General features: G+C 40.7%; 1 protein-coding gene across 1 annotated transcript in view; it reads left to right on the plus strand.

The window, feature by feature from the left end:
- Nucleotides 1-9,094: 9,094 nt before the first annotated feature.
- Nucleotides 9,095-20,017, plus strand: part of LOC126148221 (zinc metalloproteinase nas-1-like) — a 140,946-nt gene continuing 130,023 nt past the window's right edge. Inside the window, exons 1-2 of the mRNA XM_049915747.1 lie at nt 9,095-9,137; nt 9,325-9,630. Of these exons, the coding sequence (XP_049771704.1) occupies nt 9,095-9,137; nt 9,325-9,630 (349 nt within the window). The remainder of the gene's footprint in view (nt 9,138-9,324; nt 9,631-20,017) is intronic.

The following is a 20,017-nucleotide window of genomic DNA, read 5'->3' on the forward strand; positions in this document are numbered from 1 at the left end:
AACCTTATCCTTGTCCACCAGTACAAATATCTGCTGCTGAGCTAGTCAGTCCATCAACTTTGATCAATACACCCAGTACATAGTTAGCAATAAGTGCTTGAATCGACCAGTAGCTCTCGTATCTTACTCTTACTGCTCATTTCTCTGTTGTTACACATTTAGACGACAAGAACTTGCATTTCGACTAGCTTTCGTTACACTTCAATGTGAAATATCACCACTGTGACAATGCAAATAAGTGGCTTCAGTCAACACGCCAACAAGATCATTACTGTCCACGACATCAAAATGCATCAGTTAATTCCGATATTTGTTGTGTAATGCAAACTCTTGTCCCCTGTGACAACCTTACTGACCAATGCAATAAGAGCCGCTACGTTAGTATTACGCCACTGGCTGATAATTAAAGCATCATTGTACCAAATATTCTAATAACATCCTACGAGAACTGGTACCCCAGAACAAACAAAAAAAACACTAACTGTTCTAAACACAAATTTTAATGAAATACAATTACACTTGCTGTCCCTTCAGGAATGAAACATATAAAAAAATTTACACAATTACAAGTACAAATACATTATTCCCTATCTTGCGAGTCACACGGAATCATTTCATTCTGTGATTTTCTTGGGGTCAAAAAAGTTGCTGACAGGTTCCCTAGAAACACTGTCTCGGTGTCAAAGCTCTCCCATGGTTGCCCGGACGAAAGTCTTTAGGTCACTCATTTTGAACACGCACTGAACAGTAAACTGTATCTCACATTAAACACAAATGTCATAATCACTCTCAGAATATCATCCACACGAATCTGGTCGTCCAGAAATGGCCCTACAACTACTATTACCCACGGTTCTGTCCTTTCAGTTCATGGTGTAATTAAAAGTCTTAAGTTCCAACAAACAGCACTTACTCCCACACCAATTAGAGAAATGTTTCCTACTACAAATGCAAATGTCAATGTCCCACTTTAGTTTCTTGCGTTCATACAATAATTAGTCACCAAACGACAACTGTCCTCTTTAAGTATACCAAGCATCCCACATGCAATTCACAAAGCACACTTAACAAGTCACTGCCAAAAGTTTATGGGTCCCACCGTTCAGTGGTCAAGACGAAACAAAACCATCGTCCTGTCTGCTAAAGACAAAATCTTTTGCACCACTCACAATGTGGGAACACCAGTCCTTCACTTTCCACCTTATGGAGACATACGAGCAGTCATCTTGTTTCACGGCTCCACAGTCCAGTACTAGTTAATAGTTGCTGGTAACAAATGCCCGCCTGACTCTGCCCCGCGTCGTCCACACTGCCGTGGCGCCGCCGCGCGAGCTGTTGAGCAAAAGAAACCACCCGCTGTTGCCTCCGCGGGATACTTTTCCCAGTCGTAAGGGTGGCGGAACTTATGAATGGCCAGTGGTACGTGCGTGTCGCCCCAGGCCGTTGACCTGCTGTAGCGGGCGCGTGGAGCATACCCCGACCGGCAGTGGAGTGGGGAGTGCCGCGGCTCTGTCGCCTCTCCCCTGGCTTACGTGGTACGGGCGTGCTCTGTGTAGCCCCTCAGTGCTATGACACCCAATCAGTCAGACCCTTCCGTGCATCTCGCAACATTACAGACAAAAGGATATTCTTACATTTTGATCCTTATTCATATGACAAAAAATACGTACATACACCACTCAGTCGACTCCTGTTCATGACTCATTCGACCAGTCTATTCCGTCATACTTCCTGACATCCCGCCTGAAAATTCTTATGTTCGATTTGACCCTGCACAACGTTACACACCACAAACAAATACACTGACTATCTACCATAAATTGCCTACTTTCGATCTATCCTTAACTTTTCCATAATTTGATGTTAGAAATATGATGAAGCCCACGAGATGGTTTTCCCTTGATCGTCTCAATCAGTACAGCATTTTCCTGGACAATCCGCCTCACTCTGAATGGTCCAATATACACAGTAAAGTATTTGCTAGTTAGGAATCTAAGCTTACATGAAAATTAAATGTGTGCAGAAAATATACAAGCTGGGAGAAATGGGACAGCCAAGTGTTAGAAACTTTGGTACTAGTGGCCTCTTTTACTAACACCAGATTCCGAACAACCATATGCAGCACCTCATTATAACTGTCACTATGACAACGACATACTATCGATCAGATGGCAGCTAATCTAAAAACTTCAATCAGAATGTTGACTTTTTACATTACGTGTTAAGTACCTGCAATAGTCAAATCGCACTAATTAAACTGGACTCATTGGCATTAACCTAACATTTTTAGCAACAGATTTTTGAGGAAACAGTGCTTTTACTTTAGTGTTCCAAATAAAAATTTGCAAATTTTGTTCTGAGAGACCAGCGTAACAGATGCCGTTACTGGTATTTTTTTTTTTGTGATCAGAAGTATGGTATTTGCATTCCTACATATCAGTAGAGTGTGTCTCCTACATAGACAATTTTCAGTGCGAGCGGCATGTGTTTTAAGGCAAGATGCTAAGGGCTGATATGTTGGATTAGTTTCTTCTATCCTTCAATCCATTATGACAAGAATGAAATGCCAGGATTCCATGCTCTCCTGTCATTCTGATGGTTTCTGCCGTTCCTATCCTCGACTCTGTCTGACCTATGAGTCGTGTCTCCGTTCACAATGTCGCTCTCATTACCCAGTTCCTGTAACAAGTGCTGATATGACGCAGAATCGTCTTAGCCTCTGCCTGCTATCACTATATCTCTGCGCAATCTCACTGGCAACTTCGTTATACAGATCCTAATGAACTTGCCAGGTTCGTATGGCACATCCAAATACCTATTTTGTCTCAGCATTTCCTGATAGGACACCACTGGATCTATTATACCACCTTCGTTACAATTTGGCATCATCAATATGCTTTGCTTAACCTGGTCCTGCTTACTTTTCGACCAGAATTCATTTAAAAACTTGTCACAAAATATCTTGTAGCTACTACAGTCTTTAATAACTTCCTGCATTTTCGCTCTAGCCTCGTCCCTCAAATGGTTACACTCAATCTTCATTTTGAGGAGCAGTCCCCACGATGAAGGGTAGGAAGATTTTTCTGTTTAGAAAAAGTGACAAAAGCAGAGTTCAGAGTACCTGTTGGCTTAACACAAAAGTTTTGTCTCAAGTACAGATAGTGTTGGGGATCAGTGGACAAAGTTCAAAACCGTCGTACATTATGCGTTAGATGAGTATGTACCAAGCAAGATCGTAAGAGATGGAAAAGAGCCACCGTGGTACAACAACCGAGTTAGAAAACTGATGCGGAAGCAAAGGGAACTTCACAGCAAACATAAACATAGCCAAAGCCTTGCAGACAAACAAAAATTACGCGAAGCGAAATGTAGTGTGAAGAGAGCTATGCGAGAGGCGTTCAATGAATTCGAAAGTAAAGTTCTATGTACTGACTTGGCAGAAAATCCTAAGAAATTTTGGTCTTATGTCAAAGCGGTAGGTGGATCAAAACAAAATGTCCAGACACTCTGTGACCAAAATGGTACTGAAACAGAGCATGACAGACTGAATGCCGAAATACTAAATGTATTTTTCCAAAGTTGTTTCACAGAGGAAGACTGCACTGTAGTTCCTTCTCTAGATTGTCGCACAGATGACAAAATGGTATATATCGAAATAGACGACAGAGGGATAGAGAAACAATTAAAATCGCTCAAAAGAGGAAAGGCCTCTGGACCTGATGGGATACCAGTTCAATTTTACACAGAGTACGCGAAGGAACTTGCCCCCCTTCTTGCAGCGGTGTACCGTAGGTCTCTAGAAGAGCGTAGCGTTCCAAAGGATTGGAGAAGGGCACAGGTCATCCCCGTTTTCAAGAAGGGACGTCGAACAGATGTGCAGAACTATAGACCTATATCTCTAACGTCGATCAGTTGTAGAATTTTGGAACACGTATTGTTTTCGAGTATAATGACTTTTCTGGAGACTAGAAATCTACTCTGTAGGAATCATCATGGGTTTCGAAAAAGACGGTCATGTGAAACCCAGCTCGCGCTATTCGTTCACGAGACTCAGAGGGCCATAGACACGGGTTCACAGGTAGATGCCGTGTTTCTTGACTTCCGCAAGGCGTTCGATACAGTTCCCCACAGTCGTTTAATGAACAAAGTAAGAGCATATGGACTATCAGACCAATTATGTGATTGGATTGAGGAGTTCCTAGATAACAGGACGAAGCATGTTATTCTCAATGGAGAGAAGTCTTCCGAAGTAAGAGTGATTTCAGGTGTGCCGCAGGTGAGTGTCATAGGACCGTTGCTATTCACAATATACATAAATGACCTGGTGGATGACATCGGAAGTTCACTGAGGCTTTTTGCAGATGATGCTGTGGTGTATCGAGAGGTTGTAACAATGGAAAATTGTACTGAAATGCAGGAGGATCTGCAGCGAATTGACGCATGGTGCAGGGAATGGCAATTGAATCTCAATGTAGACAAGTGTAATGTGCTGCGAATACATAGAAAGATAGATCCTTTATCATTTAGCTACAAAATAGCAGGTCAGCAACTGGAAGCAGTTAATACCATAAATTATCTGGGAGTACGCATTAGGAGTGATTTAAAATGGAATGATCATATAATGTTGATCGTCGGTAAAGCAGATGCCAGACTGAGATTCATTGGAAGAATCCTAAGGAAATGCAATCCGAAAACAAAGGAAGTAGGTTACAGTACACTTGTTCGCCCACTGCTTGAATACTGCTCAGCAGTGTGGGATCCGTACCAGATAGGGTTGATACAAGACATAGAGAAGATCCAACAGAGAGCAGCGCGCTTCGTTACAGGATCATTTAGTAATCGCGAAAGCGTTACGGAGATGATAGATAAACTCCAGTGGAAGACTCTGCAGGAGAGACGCTCAGTAGCTCGGTACGGGCTTTTGTCAAAGTTTCGAGAACATACCTTCACCGAAGAGTCAAGCAGTATATTGCTCCCTCCTACGTATATCTCGCGAAGAGACCATGAGGATAAAATCAGAGGGATTAGAGCCCACACAGAGGCATACCGACAATCCTTCTTTCCACGAACAATACGAGACTCGAATAGAAGGGAGAACCGATAGAGGTACTGAAGGTACCCTCCGCCACACACCGTCAGGTGGCTTGCGGAGTATGGATGTAGATGTAGATGTAGAATCTTGAAATTGAGACAGCCTTGGACTATACCCAGCTGGGTTTGCCACCTGTTTTATCCGACACAACCGTTCTTCTAACTCTCTGAGTTCGTCTTCCTCTTTCTGCCTATTTTCGTTTTTTGAATTTATCTCACGCTCCCTCTGCAATCTAACTGGTGGTGTGTCACCTTCGCTACTGCACGCTACTTGCAACTGTGCTAGTTCTTCCCTATGTTTCCTACTTATTTCTAATTGCGCCTCTTTAAGCTGTAATAGCGATTGTATCTCCCCCTGCTTGGCATAAACCTCTTGCTGCGTACTGTCAGAGCCTGTCTCGCCTCTTATACTGATCTTTTCTACATCTGCACTAATCGTATTCATTCTGACCACTACTTCTTTGATTCGCTCATCTGGCAACACCTCCTTACGTTCTGTAGTATCACTCTCTATTGCAAATATTCGTACCTCCAAATTATTGGCTGTTTCTTTCACGGCGTCACATACCTGCTTCAACGCATCCAGATTCTTCTCCCCCTCATCTAACTGATTATTAACTGCGGACAGACGCTCATCGATAACTGTGTGTAGCTTCCTCATTGCCTCTTTATTTCCCTTATCCATTACCTCCAATCTTTCCTTATTTGCTTCCAATCTTTCCTTAGTCTCCCTATCTCTCTCCTTATTATCTCTATTCATCGCTTCCAATCTTTCCTTATTATCTCTATCCATCGCTTCCAATCTTTCCTTATTATCCCTATCCATCCTCTGTAAAAACTGCAGTAGCACACTGTCATTTGCTACTTTCGGTGCGCTCACCTCGTTCGCCTGAGAAACCGTAGCTTCGCTAAGGGTAGCTTCACTTTCACTGCATACCTGACCTAGTCCCGGCTCGCCCGCGTCGTCGGGAAAAGCCCCCGTTTGTGGACAAAGCCCGCCACATAAAAGATCACCTAGCCGCAGTCCGCTGAACAATTCAGCCCCTTCCAAGTGTTTGCCGTTCTCGCTCATTAACCCATGGTCAACAGCTACTTCCTGCTGCACTGCTACGTTCACGCCAGAATCACTATTCTCCATGGTGACTACACTTTTCGACTGCGACCTAGTTACTACGGACATTACGCAAAAAAAATTATACAACAATCTTCCAACCTTAGATGACGTAGCAAGTGATTACATAAAAAAATAAAAGATCCTCACCAATCCAGAAAGAAATTGCAAATAAAAAAATTTTACTTCTTAGTGCTATCACAATACATTCCATAAAAAAAATCTTAACAGCAAACCCTAACAGCAGAATCCTGGCAGGGTCGAAATTATGAGAGGCACCCACATGCCTTGCTCATACTGTGGCATCAAGCAGTCAGGCCTGCAAGATGAGTGGTCTGCCAAGCGTGTGGATTCATTCTTATTTATCGAGTAACATGAACTCTCGTACTCACAATTAAGTTACAAACTATCCTCCTATATGAATAATACGCAACGGAAACGCTCATCTGACTATCAGTAATTTACAGAACTCTGACAGTTCACTGCGCACTGGCAGTACCACATTTTCTTTCTATTTTTATTTAACGGCTTTTATCAACACGTGGCCATCGCACTGAATATGAGTGGCGCACACATTATAAATTATGGATATCATGACAACATACAATTCGAAGGAAAAGGCCACCAATCTTTTTCTCTTCACTATCTTATTTATTCCGATAAATTCTATAACCTAAACACACAAATTCTGTAACCTACAACAATAACACATGAGAAATTCCGCCCAGTGGGCATGGCTTTACATTGGTGATTCTCTACCTTATGGTCTCGTAATTATTAAACGCTACAGTGCACTTTCTGGATAGGATCGTGGATCTTTTATTATATCTCACACTTCGACCCTCACAATCATCATCACGAAACTTTCCTCCAGATTGAGCGGTACAGAAGGAACAAGCATAACCCACTAATCTTTTGAAACTACCTTGCTACTCTCCCATGCAAACCACACATACCCAAATTACATGACATACACCACACTACAACCTGAATACAATACAATAAATAGTCACAACACTACCACATTCAGCTTTCCCACTTCAATTAGTATTTATCCCAGTTTCACACGACACTGTCCCACTTTGTAATTCTACTTTCCTACTATGAACTCTGGAGGTATATGCACGTCTTCCTGTGAAATGCAAGCCAAGGGGCGTTGCTGGATAGATGGCCGACTCACCTTGCTTCTCTCTCAGAGTTTGAATCTAGCGTCACACGGAATCATATCACGCAAAGTAATATTAAGAGCATATTCATCACACACGCGAGTCCTCAACTGATACCATGGACGAGTATTTCTCTTTATCCTTTGTCTCATACACAGATTGAGACTCACACAGTACTCACCACGTGGAAGTACTCGTCTCTAATTTCAAGTCCTGCACACGCCATTCCTTAAATATTCCAACTTATAGTACACACACTAGTGATTCAGCTTAACTTAAGCACACGGAAGTATTTCAACTTATTGCTACACGTGGTTTCACTGTGACCGTTGGTTACTTCCTGAGATTACTATGATCCCATTAATATTACCTGCCTGACATTTAATTCTCCCCACAAAAGTTCCTGAAATAGAGAAATTATTATTTCAAACTACTCTTAAATATTCCACATGCATACCATGTCTCCACTCTTTTGTCTTTACGGAGCGCACCTAAGACAGTTCTTAACAGCACATGATCCAGCGGCAGAGTGCCGAAACATGGCCGTTCTTCAGGTCATCTCACACCTCTGTCGAGGTGGGGGAAGACCATGCTACCGTATTGGTCAGCCACATTTCAGGCGCTCAAAGCTCCGGTAAGTTTCATCTCTTTGGTTCCACCAAAGGTGGCCAAAGGATCGTCTCAAAGATGATCATATATTCACATTCACTATCTGTGGTTAGCAGACGACCATACATTCATTCATTTCACAGATCTCACCAAACTGGATGTAGGGATTTATTTTGTGGGAGTGCACATGTGATCAATTAAATAAATAAATTGTCATTCTTTCCCACACTGGTATCCGGCTTCGCTGTATTAATTGCAATTGAGTTATTATTAGAAAAAATATGTTGTTCAGACAAGAATAATGAAGTATGTTGTACCTATTTTCAATGTCGGGCAGTACTGTATCCTTTAACGATTTGAATAATATCTTTTATCTATCCCACATTACTTCAGTCTCCCCATCATCTGCGGAGCTAGTGGGCATATAAACTCGTACTACTGTGGTTGGTATGGCATCATGACCAGAAGTCCTGTTCCTCCTGCCAACAAACCTCACTAATTGCCATTATATCTCTCTCCAACCAATCCTTATCCTTTTCTAAATTTTTCTAACCTACAACCCAATTACGGGATGTAATATTCCACACTCTGATGCGCAGAACGCCGGTTATATTTTTATTGATGACGACATCTTCGTGAATAGTGCCCATCCAGAGATCCGAATAGCGGACTATTTTACTCCGGAATATTTTATCCAAGAGGATGGCGTTATCTTTTGACAATACAGTAGATTTGCATACCCTCGAGAAAAATAACGGCTACAGTTTCCCTTCGTTTTCAGCACAGTAACAGCACAGCTAGGACATGTTGGTAGAATTTGCATGTCCAGATAAGTCAATCATGCAGACTGTTGCTCCTGTAACTACATTACAGGCCGCTGTTCCTCTTCAGGAGCAACATGTTTATCTATGCTCTCAACTGCTGTACCCTGCTGTGGTTACATCTACAATACAGCTATCTGTGTCACTGAGGCACGCAAACCACTGCACCGTGGCAAGGTGTATGGCTCATGGGGGGTGGATGCCTTCCATATCGACACCCATTTCTGCATCAGACAAGTCCCCCCCCCCCCCTCATAAAAGCCTTCAATTTGCTCTTTGCTCTTTACACTTTTGGAATGAACAATAGCAGTTGTCACCAGGCCTTTAGCCACACAGCAAGTATGTTAGAAAATTTTACCAGTCAGGTTCCTTAAATAAGATGATGTCTGAAATGTAAGTGTAATTATTTGGTTGTTATCATAAATGATGTACAACCAATCATTAATTTTTGAAATAGTATTGTGAAGCAGCTAGTTAAGTAAAAAATTGAAAACAAATTTAATTGATTTATGGTCTTTTCTTGCAGCTCAAGAACATCTATCAGTCATTTATGAAGCCATCAAAGGAGTGAATAAGGTATCTTGTGTGAAGTTTCGGGAAGCCACAAGTTCTGCAAAAGATTTCGTTCGTATACGAGGCAAACAGGAAGGATGCTACACAAATGCCTGGGGAAGGAAGGGCGGCGAGCAGTACGTCAATTTACAGCCTGAACATTGTTTGCACGTAGGCACTATATACCACGAGTTTTTTCACGTAATTGGATTTTTGCATGAGCACAATTCACCTAAACGTGATGATTTCATTCGAGTAATTTGGGAAAATATCGAAAAAGGTGAGAATTCTTGAAGATTTCCTACTTAGTATCTTGTATTTAGTTTTCTGTCATAAATGTAAAAACTAGGCTGTTCCCTCCTATGATCCAAATAGGTGGACTAAATAAGAAGATGTAAAACAAGTTGATGTAATAGTAACTTAGTAATCCGAAACAGCCAGTTCTCCTGAAGGTCAGTACCTATAAATTTTGAATATTGTTGCTGGTAAACCTTTCTATGGTATAAGGATGTCGACCAAGAAACTCTTCTGTTCCTAACGTTTCGTCTAGAACTGCACTGACATCTTCAGAAGCATTGCTCCTCCATTGAGTATTGCCTTCTTGCAGGTCGGAGGTCTGAGAGTGACATACATACTGCAGAAAAGGGGGTGTTCTGGAGTTGCACATGCTATGTAGTGATGGTCCTCGTCAAAGGTAAAACTTAACTGTCTATTGTCTTCTTGTCAAAGACAGTATTTCGTTGTCAGACGTCCAATCCATCAGTCGGCAAGACTAAATGGGGGAACAACGCCTCTGAAGATGTCCAGCGCAGTTCTGGACGTAACATAGCACGAGTCGGTTTTCAGAGAACCACTTTATTATGGTTTGGATTTACCAGTTATTCTGTTGCTATATCTCTAATGGCATGTATTAACACTAGTATTACCTGCAAAAAGTACAATTTTACTTACTGAATGTCCAGTAAAACGTCGTTGGTATATACAAGAAATACGAGTGGACCCAGTGTTGAACCCTGTGATTTGTGTCTGCACAACCTTTTGAATTCTGTTTGTTAAGTATGATTCAGACTACCAGTGTGTAAAACCACCAACTCCATAAAACGTGAGGTTTTCCAAGAGTGTAACATTATCTACATAATAAAACACCTTAGAAAGATCTTAAAATACCAACTGGTGATAAATTATTATTTAAAGCGTGCGCCGTGTGATGAGTGAATATATAAATAGCATTTTCAACTGAGAAACCCTACTGCAACCCAAACTGTAATATACTAAATAAATTGTTTCCTCTTACGTGTGCAATTATTCGTATATGCACTATTTTTTCGCATATTTTTGAAAAAGATGTCAGTAAGCAAACTGGACAGTAACTGTTTTAAGTTCTGTCTTGTCACCTTTCTTATGAAGTAGTTAAACAATTGCATATTTTAATCACACTGGACTCGCACTCGGGAGGACGACGGTTCCATCCTGCGACCGACCATCCTGATTTAGGTTCTCCATGATTTCCCTAAATCCCTCAAGGCAAATGCCAGGATGGTTCCTTTGAAAGGGCACGGCCGACTTCCTTCCCCATCCTTCTCTAATCCGATGAGACCGTGGACCTCGCTGTCTGGTCTCATCCCCCCCTCCCCCCAAAACAACCCAACAACATATTGTAATACGTCTGGAAAAACTCCCTGTGCGAGTGATGCATTGGTTGTATCGCTAAAGACATTATTTATTATGTCGGAACAACTTTTCAGAATTTTGTTTGAATTTCCATTAACCTCAAATGAGCTTTTGGTTTTTAGAATTTTTATAATTGTATGAATTTCAGTGAAGGATGTTGGTGCTACTTCTAGTTGCTTAAAGTTCTGTGGGATGGCTTTTGTAATATATTCTCTTGATTCTTCAAGTGAATCATTTAATCCTATATTTGTAGCTGTGTTTAGAAAGTGATTATTGAAAGCACTTGGAACCTGTGAATCATCAGCCACAACACTGTCATTTAGTTTAATTGCAATGGAATATTGTACGCTGAGTGTCTCTCCTGTCTCCTGTTTGACAAGATCCCATATAGTTTTAATCTTATTGTCTGCATTACTTATTTCTGTCAGGACATGCCGGCCGGTGTGGCCGAGCGGTTCTAGGCGCTTCATTCTAGAACCGTGCGACCGCTACAGTCGCAGGTCGAATCCTGCCGCGGGCATGGATGTGTGTGATGTTCTTAGGTTAGTTAGGTTTAAGTAGTTCTAAGTTACAGGGACTGATGACCTCAGATGTTAAGTCTCATAGTGCTCAGATCAAATGGCTCTGAGCACTATGGGACTTAACATCTCTGGTCATCAGTCCCCTAGAACTTAGAACTACTTAAACGTAACTAACCTAAGGACATCACATACATCCATGCCCGAGGCAGGATTCGAACCTGCGACCGTAGCAGTTAGTGCTCAGATCCATTTGAACAATTTTTTGTCAGGACATGTATACGTCTGGGCATTTTAATGACTTTCCTTAAAACATTACAGCATTCTTTGAAGTATGAAAGTAATATCCGATCTTGACTTACTTTGCTCCTCATATTTTCGTTCTTCCTCTCACATGAGGTTTTAATTCCCTTAGTTATCCACAGCTTACTTGTTTTTTTAGTGGACCTTCCAGATAATTGTTTAGGAAAGTAACTTTCAAATGCTGACACAAATTAACTAAGGAATAAGTTGAATCTGACATTAGCAAATCTTTCTACATTCACCTCTCCCCATGGCACTACTTTTAACTTACGTTTAAAATTCTATCCTATTCTCATTAAAGAACCTCACTGCTTTGTATGAACCTGCCTCAGTGTTGTAAGGTGCCATACTGTTTATTTATATTAACTGAGCACACCAGATAGTTCCTTAGCAGCTGAGTACGCATAAATTTTTTCAGCGTGAGCACTGTCTATAAAAAATGCTGTTAATCTCTGTCCTCCTATTGTGCTGCACGCGAGTAGGAAAATTTACTCCTGAAATTACATTGAAGCATCCAAATAATAGTTCAAGTTCATATTTTCTGTCTATATCTTTTAAGAAATCTACGTTAAATCTCCATAGACGACTAACTGTTTCTTCTTATCTGACAGGTAGCCTAATAAGGCATCTATATTTCTCATGAATAGCTGAAAGTTTCCTAGAGGGGATCAAGAGACTATTACAATTATCAGAGAAGTATTCTGCAGTAACGACTCATAAGTGGATGCGTATAGTTTCTGATCAACAGAAAAATTATTTGTTTCAGTAGTGTTGAATGTACACGAAACTGATGCAAGTCTATAATGCCTGATATTTAATTTTATCATCACTGGGGTTACATTGCGTTCAGAGATCGACACAACACCTATCACTTTTTTTCCACATTGTGTAGGGATACGAGAAGCTCATCTGTCTTGCTTTTCAAACCTCTAACGTTCTGGTGAAATAAATTAATTTTATTTTTCTGGAAACTAAGATGTATTATGGTCTGTTGATGCTCCAGTTTCTTTCACCACCCTCTCTCTGTAACCTGACTCTACCTTAAAGATGTGCCCCTTTGATTACAGTACTCACAGGGATCAGTAGCCGTGGTCCTCCTGAATCTGTCTGCAGGGTTCTCAGTTAATCTTTCCTTCCTCTATTAATGAGGTGCAGGTCGTGATTAGCACATCCTCATCTCCCAATCGCAGCAACAGGTTTTGCACAGATATGATACTTTGTTTCAGTCAAAAGCAACTCTCTCAGCGCTTTCGTCACACAGCTAACATCCGTGTTGATCCAGGCCTGATCACGTAGGAGGAAAACCTCAAAAAACCCCAGACGAATGTTTGTTGTTCCTGTTCCTGTTTCTTACACGTCAGTTTCAAAGCTATATTTTAAGTTGATTGCCAGGCTGTTTCCGTTCCAACTGTCATAAGTACCTTTTCGTCCATCACAACATCTGCTCAAGGCCTCTTATATTCTATTTTCACTTGGCTATGCCTGACGCAAAACGAGGATAATGGAACGTAGTCGAATAAAGTCGAGTGATCCTGAAGGAATTAGATTAGGAAATGAGACACTTAAAGTAGTAAAGGAGTTTTGCTATTTGGGGAGCAAGATAACTCACGATGGTCGAAGTAGAGAGGATATAAAATGTAGACTGGCAATGGCGAGGAAAGCGTATCTGAAGAAGAGAAATTTGTCAACATCGAGTATAGATTAAAATGTCAGGAAGTCTTTTCTAAAAGTATTTGAATGGAGTGTATGCATGTATGGAAATGAAACATGGACGAGAAATAATTTGGACAAGAAGAGAATAGAAGCTTTTGACATGTGGTGTTACTGAAGAATGCTGAAGATTAGATGGGTAGATCACGTAACTAATGAGGACTTATTGAACAGAATTGGGGAGAAGAGGAGTCTGTGGCACAACTTGACTAGAAGAAGGGATCGGTTGGTAGGACATGTTCTGAGGCATCAAGGGATCGCCAATTTAGTATTGGAGGGCAGCGTGGAGGGTAAAAATCGTAGAGGGAGACCAAGAGATGAATACACTAAGCAGATTCAGAAGGATGTAGGATGCAGTACGTACTGGGAGATGAAGCAGCTTGCACAGGATAGAGTAGCATGGAGAGCTGCATCAAACCAGTCTCAGGACTGAAGACCACAACAACAACAACAAGCTTGGCGCTAGGTTTCACTGCGCTTCTGACCTGGTTATCTACAACTAACATTTCCTGTAGCAGTTGACCTACACCTTTCCTGCGACTGCTGCCTCTTTACTTTCTATGTGACTTTTCTACCGACTTAGTCTCAAAGTCGTTCCTACGAGTCTCTGGACTCTGTTAAGCTCAAGAACCGGTTGAGGCTCTTCTCCTAGTTCATGTAAGAAGTCAAACTAATTGCTAACCAGAATCTGAAATGTGGCTGCTGTGGTTTTGTCCTTTAGCTTATTACTTGTCCTCTTCAACTTACCTAATTAAAATATGACATTTCAAATTCTCCTGGAGTGCACAAATCTTCCTTCCTTGTTCCACTATTTTCTTCTCTCTTTTTCTACATCTCGATGGAAGAGCCTCATATGACACTTTCTTAGCTTCCCCAGTGCATTCTCCCCAGTGAAACAGGAATCCACAATCCTACCATATTTCTGCCATAGCAATTAACCTACGTGATCGTCCACGTTTGTCACACAGGACGCTACTCTTATTGTTAATTAAAAAGCACTACAACACACTTAAACTGTAATGAAGTAATAATCAATGAAAGCTTATCTTTCGGTGTGTTGTGCAGTTAACTTGCAGGCCCCAGACAGCCTTTGAATGTTCTATTAACTCCCTTCTCCACCTGTTACGAGTGTCTCAGTTGAAAGTGTTCTCTAGAACATCTATGTCCTGTCCTTCTGATAATATGAGCTTCTGCTGAATGATTAATCTTCAGGGTGTATGTTGAGAAACCGACAGCGGTAAGGAACCATATTATCATAATGAATTTTATTTTATTAAATGGTTGTTAATAGACACGGAGAGTATACTTCATGTTAATAAATGTCTGTTTTCATGGAGTGTAGTTCGATAGTCTATTCACCCACATTGTGTTCCACCACCCTCTTCCATATCCTGTGATTAGTAAGTATATTGACCTGCTTATAAATTACCTTTTTAAATGATTAATGCTGTACATGCCCTGATCAGTCGTGCTGCGTTTGCTTAGCCAGATTCTCTTATTGAGAAAAATTCCATGAAATTTTCTTGCTGACTTCAGATGACATTGCACTCAGAGGAACGTACCAGTGAAGAAGCATTGCCTATACTTGATAGAAGGCATGGTGTCTTCAAAAAGTCCAGGTTATTTGGCAAAAGATGTGTCCGATATTTAATCCTTTCAGTGCTCCAGACGTAAATATACGCTAATCGTTTCAGTGTTCCAGACGTATGTATACTATTGACTATAAAAAATACTTACAGCAGTTCCCTGCTACAGTCGTATACTTACGTATAACGCCGACAATCGGGCCAGCGAGTCGGAGGTAATTGTTGCGCAAGAATGCAGTTTAATTGTTGGAATACTGGGAAATACCTGAACGACTATTGAATGCTGAATTCTCTTTCTGCTGAATTCATTCGTATCGCTGTATTATCTAGTTTGTGTGCGGCCGTTTCCGAGTTACCGAATAAAATTTCCGAGTTACCGAATAAAATGACGGAACGTTACCGTCCGTTTACAGACGATGAGCTGTTGAGTATTCTGAACCAAAGTGACGACGAGGACATCATCATGCCCAATCCAGCTGATTATGGGTGGACAGATAATGACGACGACGAGCTGTTAGATAAATCTGTCATCACAAATATAAAAAATATTTGTGAACCAACAAACGTTGAACCAGTAAATGTAGATCCAGATTTTGATGTTATCGTCGATTCTTTCTCCGATTCCGAAGAAGAGCCTGAGCGTATGCCTGAAAAATCTCCTAAAAGACACAAAACTGTTGATTTTAGATGGAAAGACTCTGATTTTGACCCTGAAGTCTATAATTTCGATAACAGTGGTTCCGGTTGCAAAATCGTCAATTTAGATGATTTATATACTGTATACGGCTGCTTCCAAGTTTTTTTTTTTTTTAGCCAAGAAATTGTGAGCTACATAGCTGAGCAATGTAATTTATGTTATGAACACCTTTGCAATGATTCCAGTGAAAAATCAAGACTGCGACGTTGGAAAAACACAAACAGTAACGAAGTTTACTGTTTCCTTGCTATAAATTTTCTGATGCCTCAAGTGAGAAAAAATGAAATAAACAGTTATTGGACCAATGATCAGTTATTGTCTACTTCAGTGTTTGCTCAAATCATGCCGAGAGATAGATATCTTCTGTTACTTAGAATGGTACATTTTGCTGATAATAGTAAGGACCTTGGAGATGACAAAATCTGGAAATTACGTCTAATTGTGGATCACTTAAGAAAAGTATTTCCAGGTGCTTTCTATCCTTTTAAAAATTTGTGCATTGACGAAAGTTTAGTTCTATTCAAAGGTCGTGTCTTCTTCAAGCAGTACATTCCTTCCAAACGCCACAGATTTGGTGTAAAAATTTTTGTGTTCTGTGATTGTGAAACTGGTTATATTCTTGACTTTTTTATTTATGTGGGGTGTAGCAACAGACGTAAAAAAACTGACTTTGGTGTAAATGTTGGAATGCCTGGAAGCATTGTTCTCACTTTACTTGAACGTTACCTTGGTAAAGGTCACACATTATATGTTGACAGTTGGTACATTAGCCCAACGTTATTTTCTTATTTGCATGACAGAGTGACTAATGCCTGTGGAACTGTGAGAACAAACCGCAAAGGCATGCCTGCTTTATCAAAAAACTTAGAAAAGACGAGATCGAGTTTATGTCAACAAATAAACTTCTTGCTCTGAAGTGGCAGGACAAGCGGGAAGTGAGGATGCTTTCAACCCTTCATACAAGCGAAATTACAGCGACTGACAAAATTGACCGAACCACGAATGGACCAAAAACAAAACCAGCTTGCATCGGAAGCTACACTGAAAATATAGGGGCCGCCGACAGGAGCGACATGATGCTAAGTTCAGTAGAATGTGTAAGAAAAACTGTAAAATGGTATAAAAAAGTATTTTTTCAATTGGTGGATCTGTATCTGCTCAATGCGCATGCATTATATAAAACTCAAACGGGACGAAGGGACGAAATATTTCAGTATCTGATTTTCAACAGAAACTTATCAAGGAGATCCGAGAGATTGACCACCAATAGCAAACAGAGGGACGTCGTGGAAGGAGATCGGCTGATGGTGACAATCCCTTACGCCTAACCGAGCGCCACTTTATCTCGCTAATCCCAGGAACTTCAAAGAAGAAGGCCGCCCAGAGAAGGTGTATTGTATGTGCAAAACATGGTAAACGAAGTGACAAAAGATATATTTGTGTAAAATGTAATGTGCCTTTATGTTTGAATTTTTGTTTCGAGAGATATCACACTTTGAAGTATTACTGATGTAATATGTTTTGTATTTTTTTCTCCTGATAAAGTACCTTTTTTGTCCAAAAAAAGACTTTCCGAACAAAGATTTTACACCGACAATACTGGATTTTGTGTCTCATTTTTAACTCAATAATAACGGTAGACCACTACAGTCGTATATATACGCAACGGGTGGAAATAACGCGCATAGGGCGGGAGCAGCTGAGAGTGAATGCGGAGTGGAAGGGTTAAATATAACCTAAGTTGAGAATTAAACAGTCAGACGATAGGCAACAGCAATCTGTAAGATAAATTTAACTGAAAGACAAACAGACCTCTTTTGCTTTCAGTATGAGCTTAGAACTGTCTGTAAACTATTTTATGATCACCAAATCTGTTAGTGGATGCACAACGTCCTTTGTACTTGGAGGAAGACAAACTGGATTACAAAGTTCGACCTAGCATCCTCCAAACACGAGTCTGACACGAGTTCTGGAACCTACATAAATAAAATGTAAACGTTCATTTGTTGAAAATCGTATATTTCTGAAAGTTCTTCATCGATTTGCTTTAAAATTTTGATAAAACGTTGCATTCTCATACGAGCATGCTTTTATATACCTACTGGTAGTAATAATAAAGGGGATATGTTTGTAGCAAAAACCTCGTGGTCATTTGTTAAAATCTTAAATCTCCAAATGATCAGTACTGATTTCTTTTTTTTTTTACACAACATTGAATTAGAGTATGTACGGCACATAACGGACAGACGTCAACCCTCACGCAACTGTTGAAGCAAGTCATCAACAATGATTTCCTGTCAATGTTTGGACTTGCATTGTTGGTGACCGGTAGTAGCTCCTTTCTTCCACCCAGGCTCAACGGACAAATTAGAGATGTTCTACATGATCGATTAGCAAATGTGCCTGTAACTGTGAAACAAAACATGTACTTCATGCACGATGGAGGACTAGATGGATAGTTGCAGATGGATCAATTACCTGGCCTCCACCCTCTCTGGACCTAAACCCCCTGGGCTTTTATTTGTCGGGGCATTTGAAAGCTCCTGTGTATGGAAACCCAGAACAAGGTGTTCAGAGTCTCCGTGCCTATATTACGGAAGGCTGCGAAACCAAACGCACTACTCCAAGGATACATCGACGCATCTGAGATTCTCTACGGTGGCGGGTTGATGCACGTATCAGTGCTCACGGTGGGAGTATCGAACGTCTCCTGTGAGAAAGAGTTGCGTTATTTTTCATTATTCCCTTTTAGAGAGCGATTGAACTTGAGTAGTCACTATTTCTTCTTCTTCCTACGTTCTTCGCAAATTCTCTTCGTACGCTCACTGTGCTCTCTCTCTCTTGCGCTCTTCCGACCATTTATTTCCTGTTATTTTCTCACTGCGTTTCCGTTTAAGTGTACGTTTCTTTATGATGGTCCTGAACCGTTCTCGGCTGTTTCTATTGTCTTGTGTGATTCCCGATTCCTTTTTCAGTGATCCACTTTGTCTTTTTCTTGGTACTGTTTGCTATGCCAAATATTTGCTTTGTGAGTCTGTTCTTGTTCATCCTGCCCCCGTGTCCTCAAAATTTCATCCTTCTCTTTCTAAAGGTGTCCGTTATTTGTTCTAACTGTTTTTAGATCTCTCTTGTTGGCCTCTGTCCAAATTCCATTTGCCTCAGAATTTTTCTTTCTTGCATTTCAACCTCTCTGATTTTGGTATGACCATGAATCTTTGTAGTTTATGCAGCGTAGAGTCCTTCTGGTAGAACTACTCTGTTGTAATGCCTTCGTTTTGCACTGACAGAAACAGATTTTTTGTTTTATTGTAATGATTGCTCTCTCTGTAATTTGGAGATTCTTTCTTGGCTGGCTATGGAGTTCAGTGCTGAAGGTTGGATTATCTCTCCGAGATATCTGAAGTGCGCAAGTTGTTCCACTTTTCCGTTCTGCGATGTAATGGGGAGATGATCTGCAGGTTTTCTTTCCACGTACTGAGTCTGCTCGTACGAGAGGAGTAAGCCAGTCCTCTGTTGAGATTTCGTGAAGCTTGTCCAGTACAAGTTTGGCTTGTTCTCTGCTGTTGGTTAGAATGCGAAAGCCAGACACTTCACATTGATTCTCTACTCTTCTTTAATCACGAGCTGGATTCCTTTTGTTTCCTTTCCCATGTCCTCACAATTTTTTTCAGAACCATCACCCCAGTATGAATATGAAATGCTTCTGACGTTTTTCCAGTGAATTTAACTATGGAGTTTGCAGCTGTTAATGTCTGACGGATAACTGTTGCTTGCCTATCAATCTTGAGTTCTTCTAAAGTGTGGAATAATGTTTGCCTGTCTAGTGAATCATAAGCCTTTTTTAAAGACGGCAAAAGTTACAACAGTATTTCTATACCTTCTCATTTGCAAGATTGCCTTTAAGTTCCATATCTGTTCAATGCTAGATTTATCTTTGCGAAACCCTGCCCGATATTCTCCTATTAGTTGATCCGCCTGTTCTCCAAGTCGACTTAATAGGGCTTTTGAAAGAATTTTGTATGTTACAGGGGGCACTGAAATTCCCCTGTAATTATTAGGATCGGTTTTCTTTCCTTTTTTTGTGGAGAGGATGAATTAATGCACATTTCCATTCTGCAGGTATTTGTTGAGTTTCCCAAATGTCTCATATAATTCCGTGACTTACATTACAAAGCAGAACAT

Source organism: Schistocerca cancellata, chromosome 1, assembly GCF_023864275.1.
Source record: "Schistocerca cancellata isolate TAMUIC-IGC-003103 chromosome 1, iqSchCanc2.1, whole genome shotgun sequence".
In the NCBI taxonomy this organism is placed as follows: domain Eukaryota; kingdom Metazoa; phylum Arthropoda; class Insecta; order Orthoptera; family Acrididae; genus Schistocerca; species Schistocerca cancellata.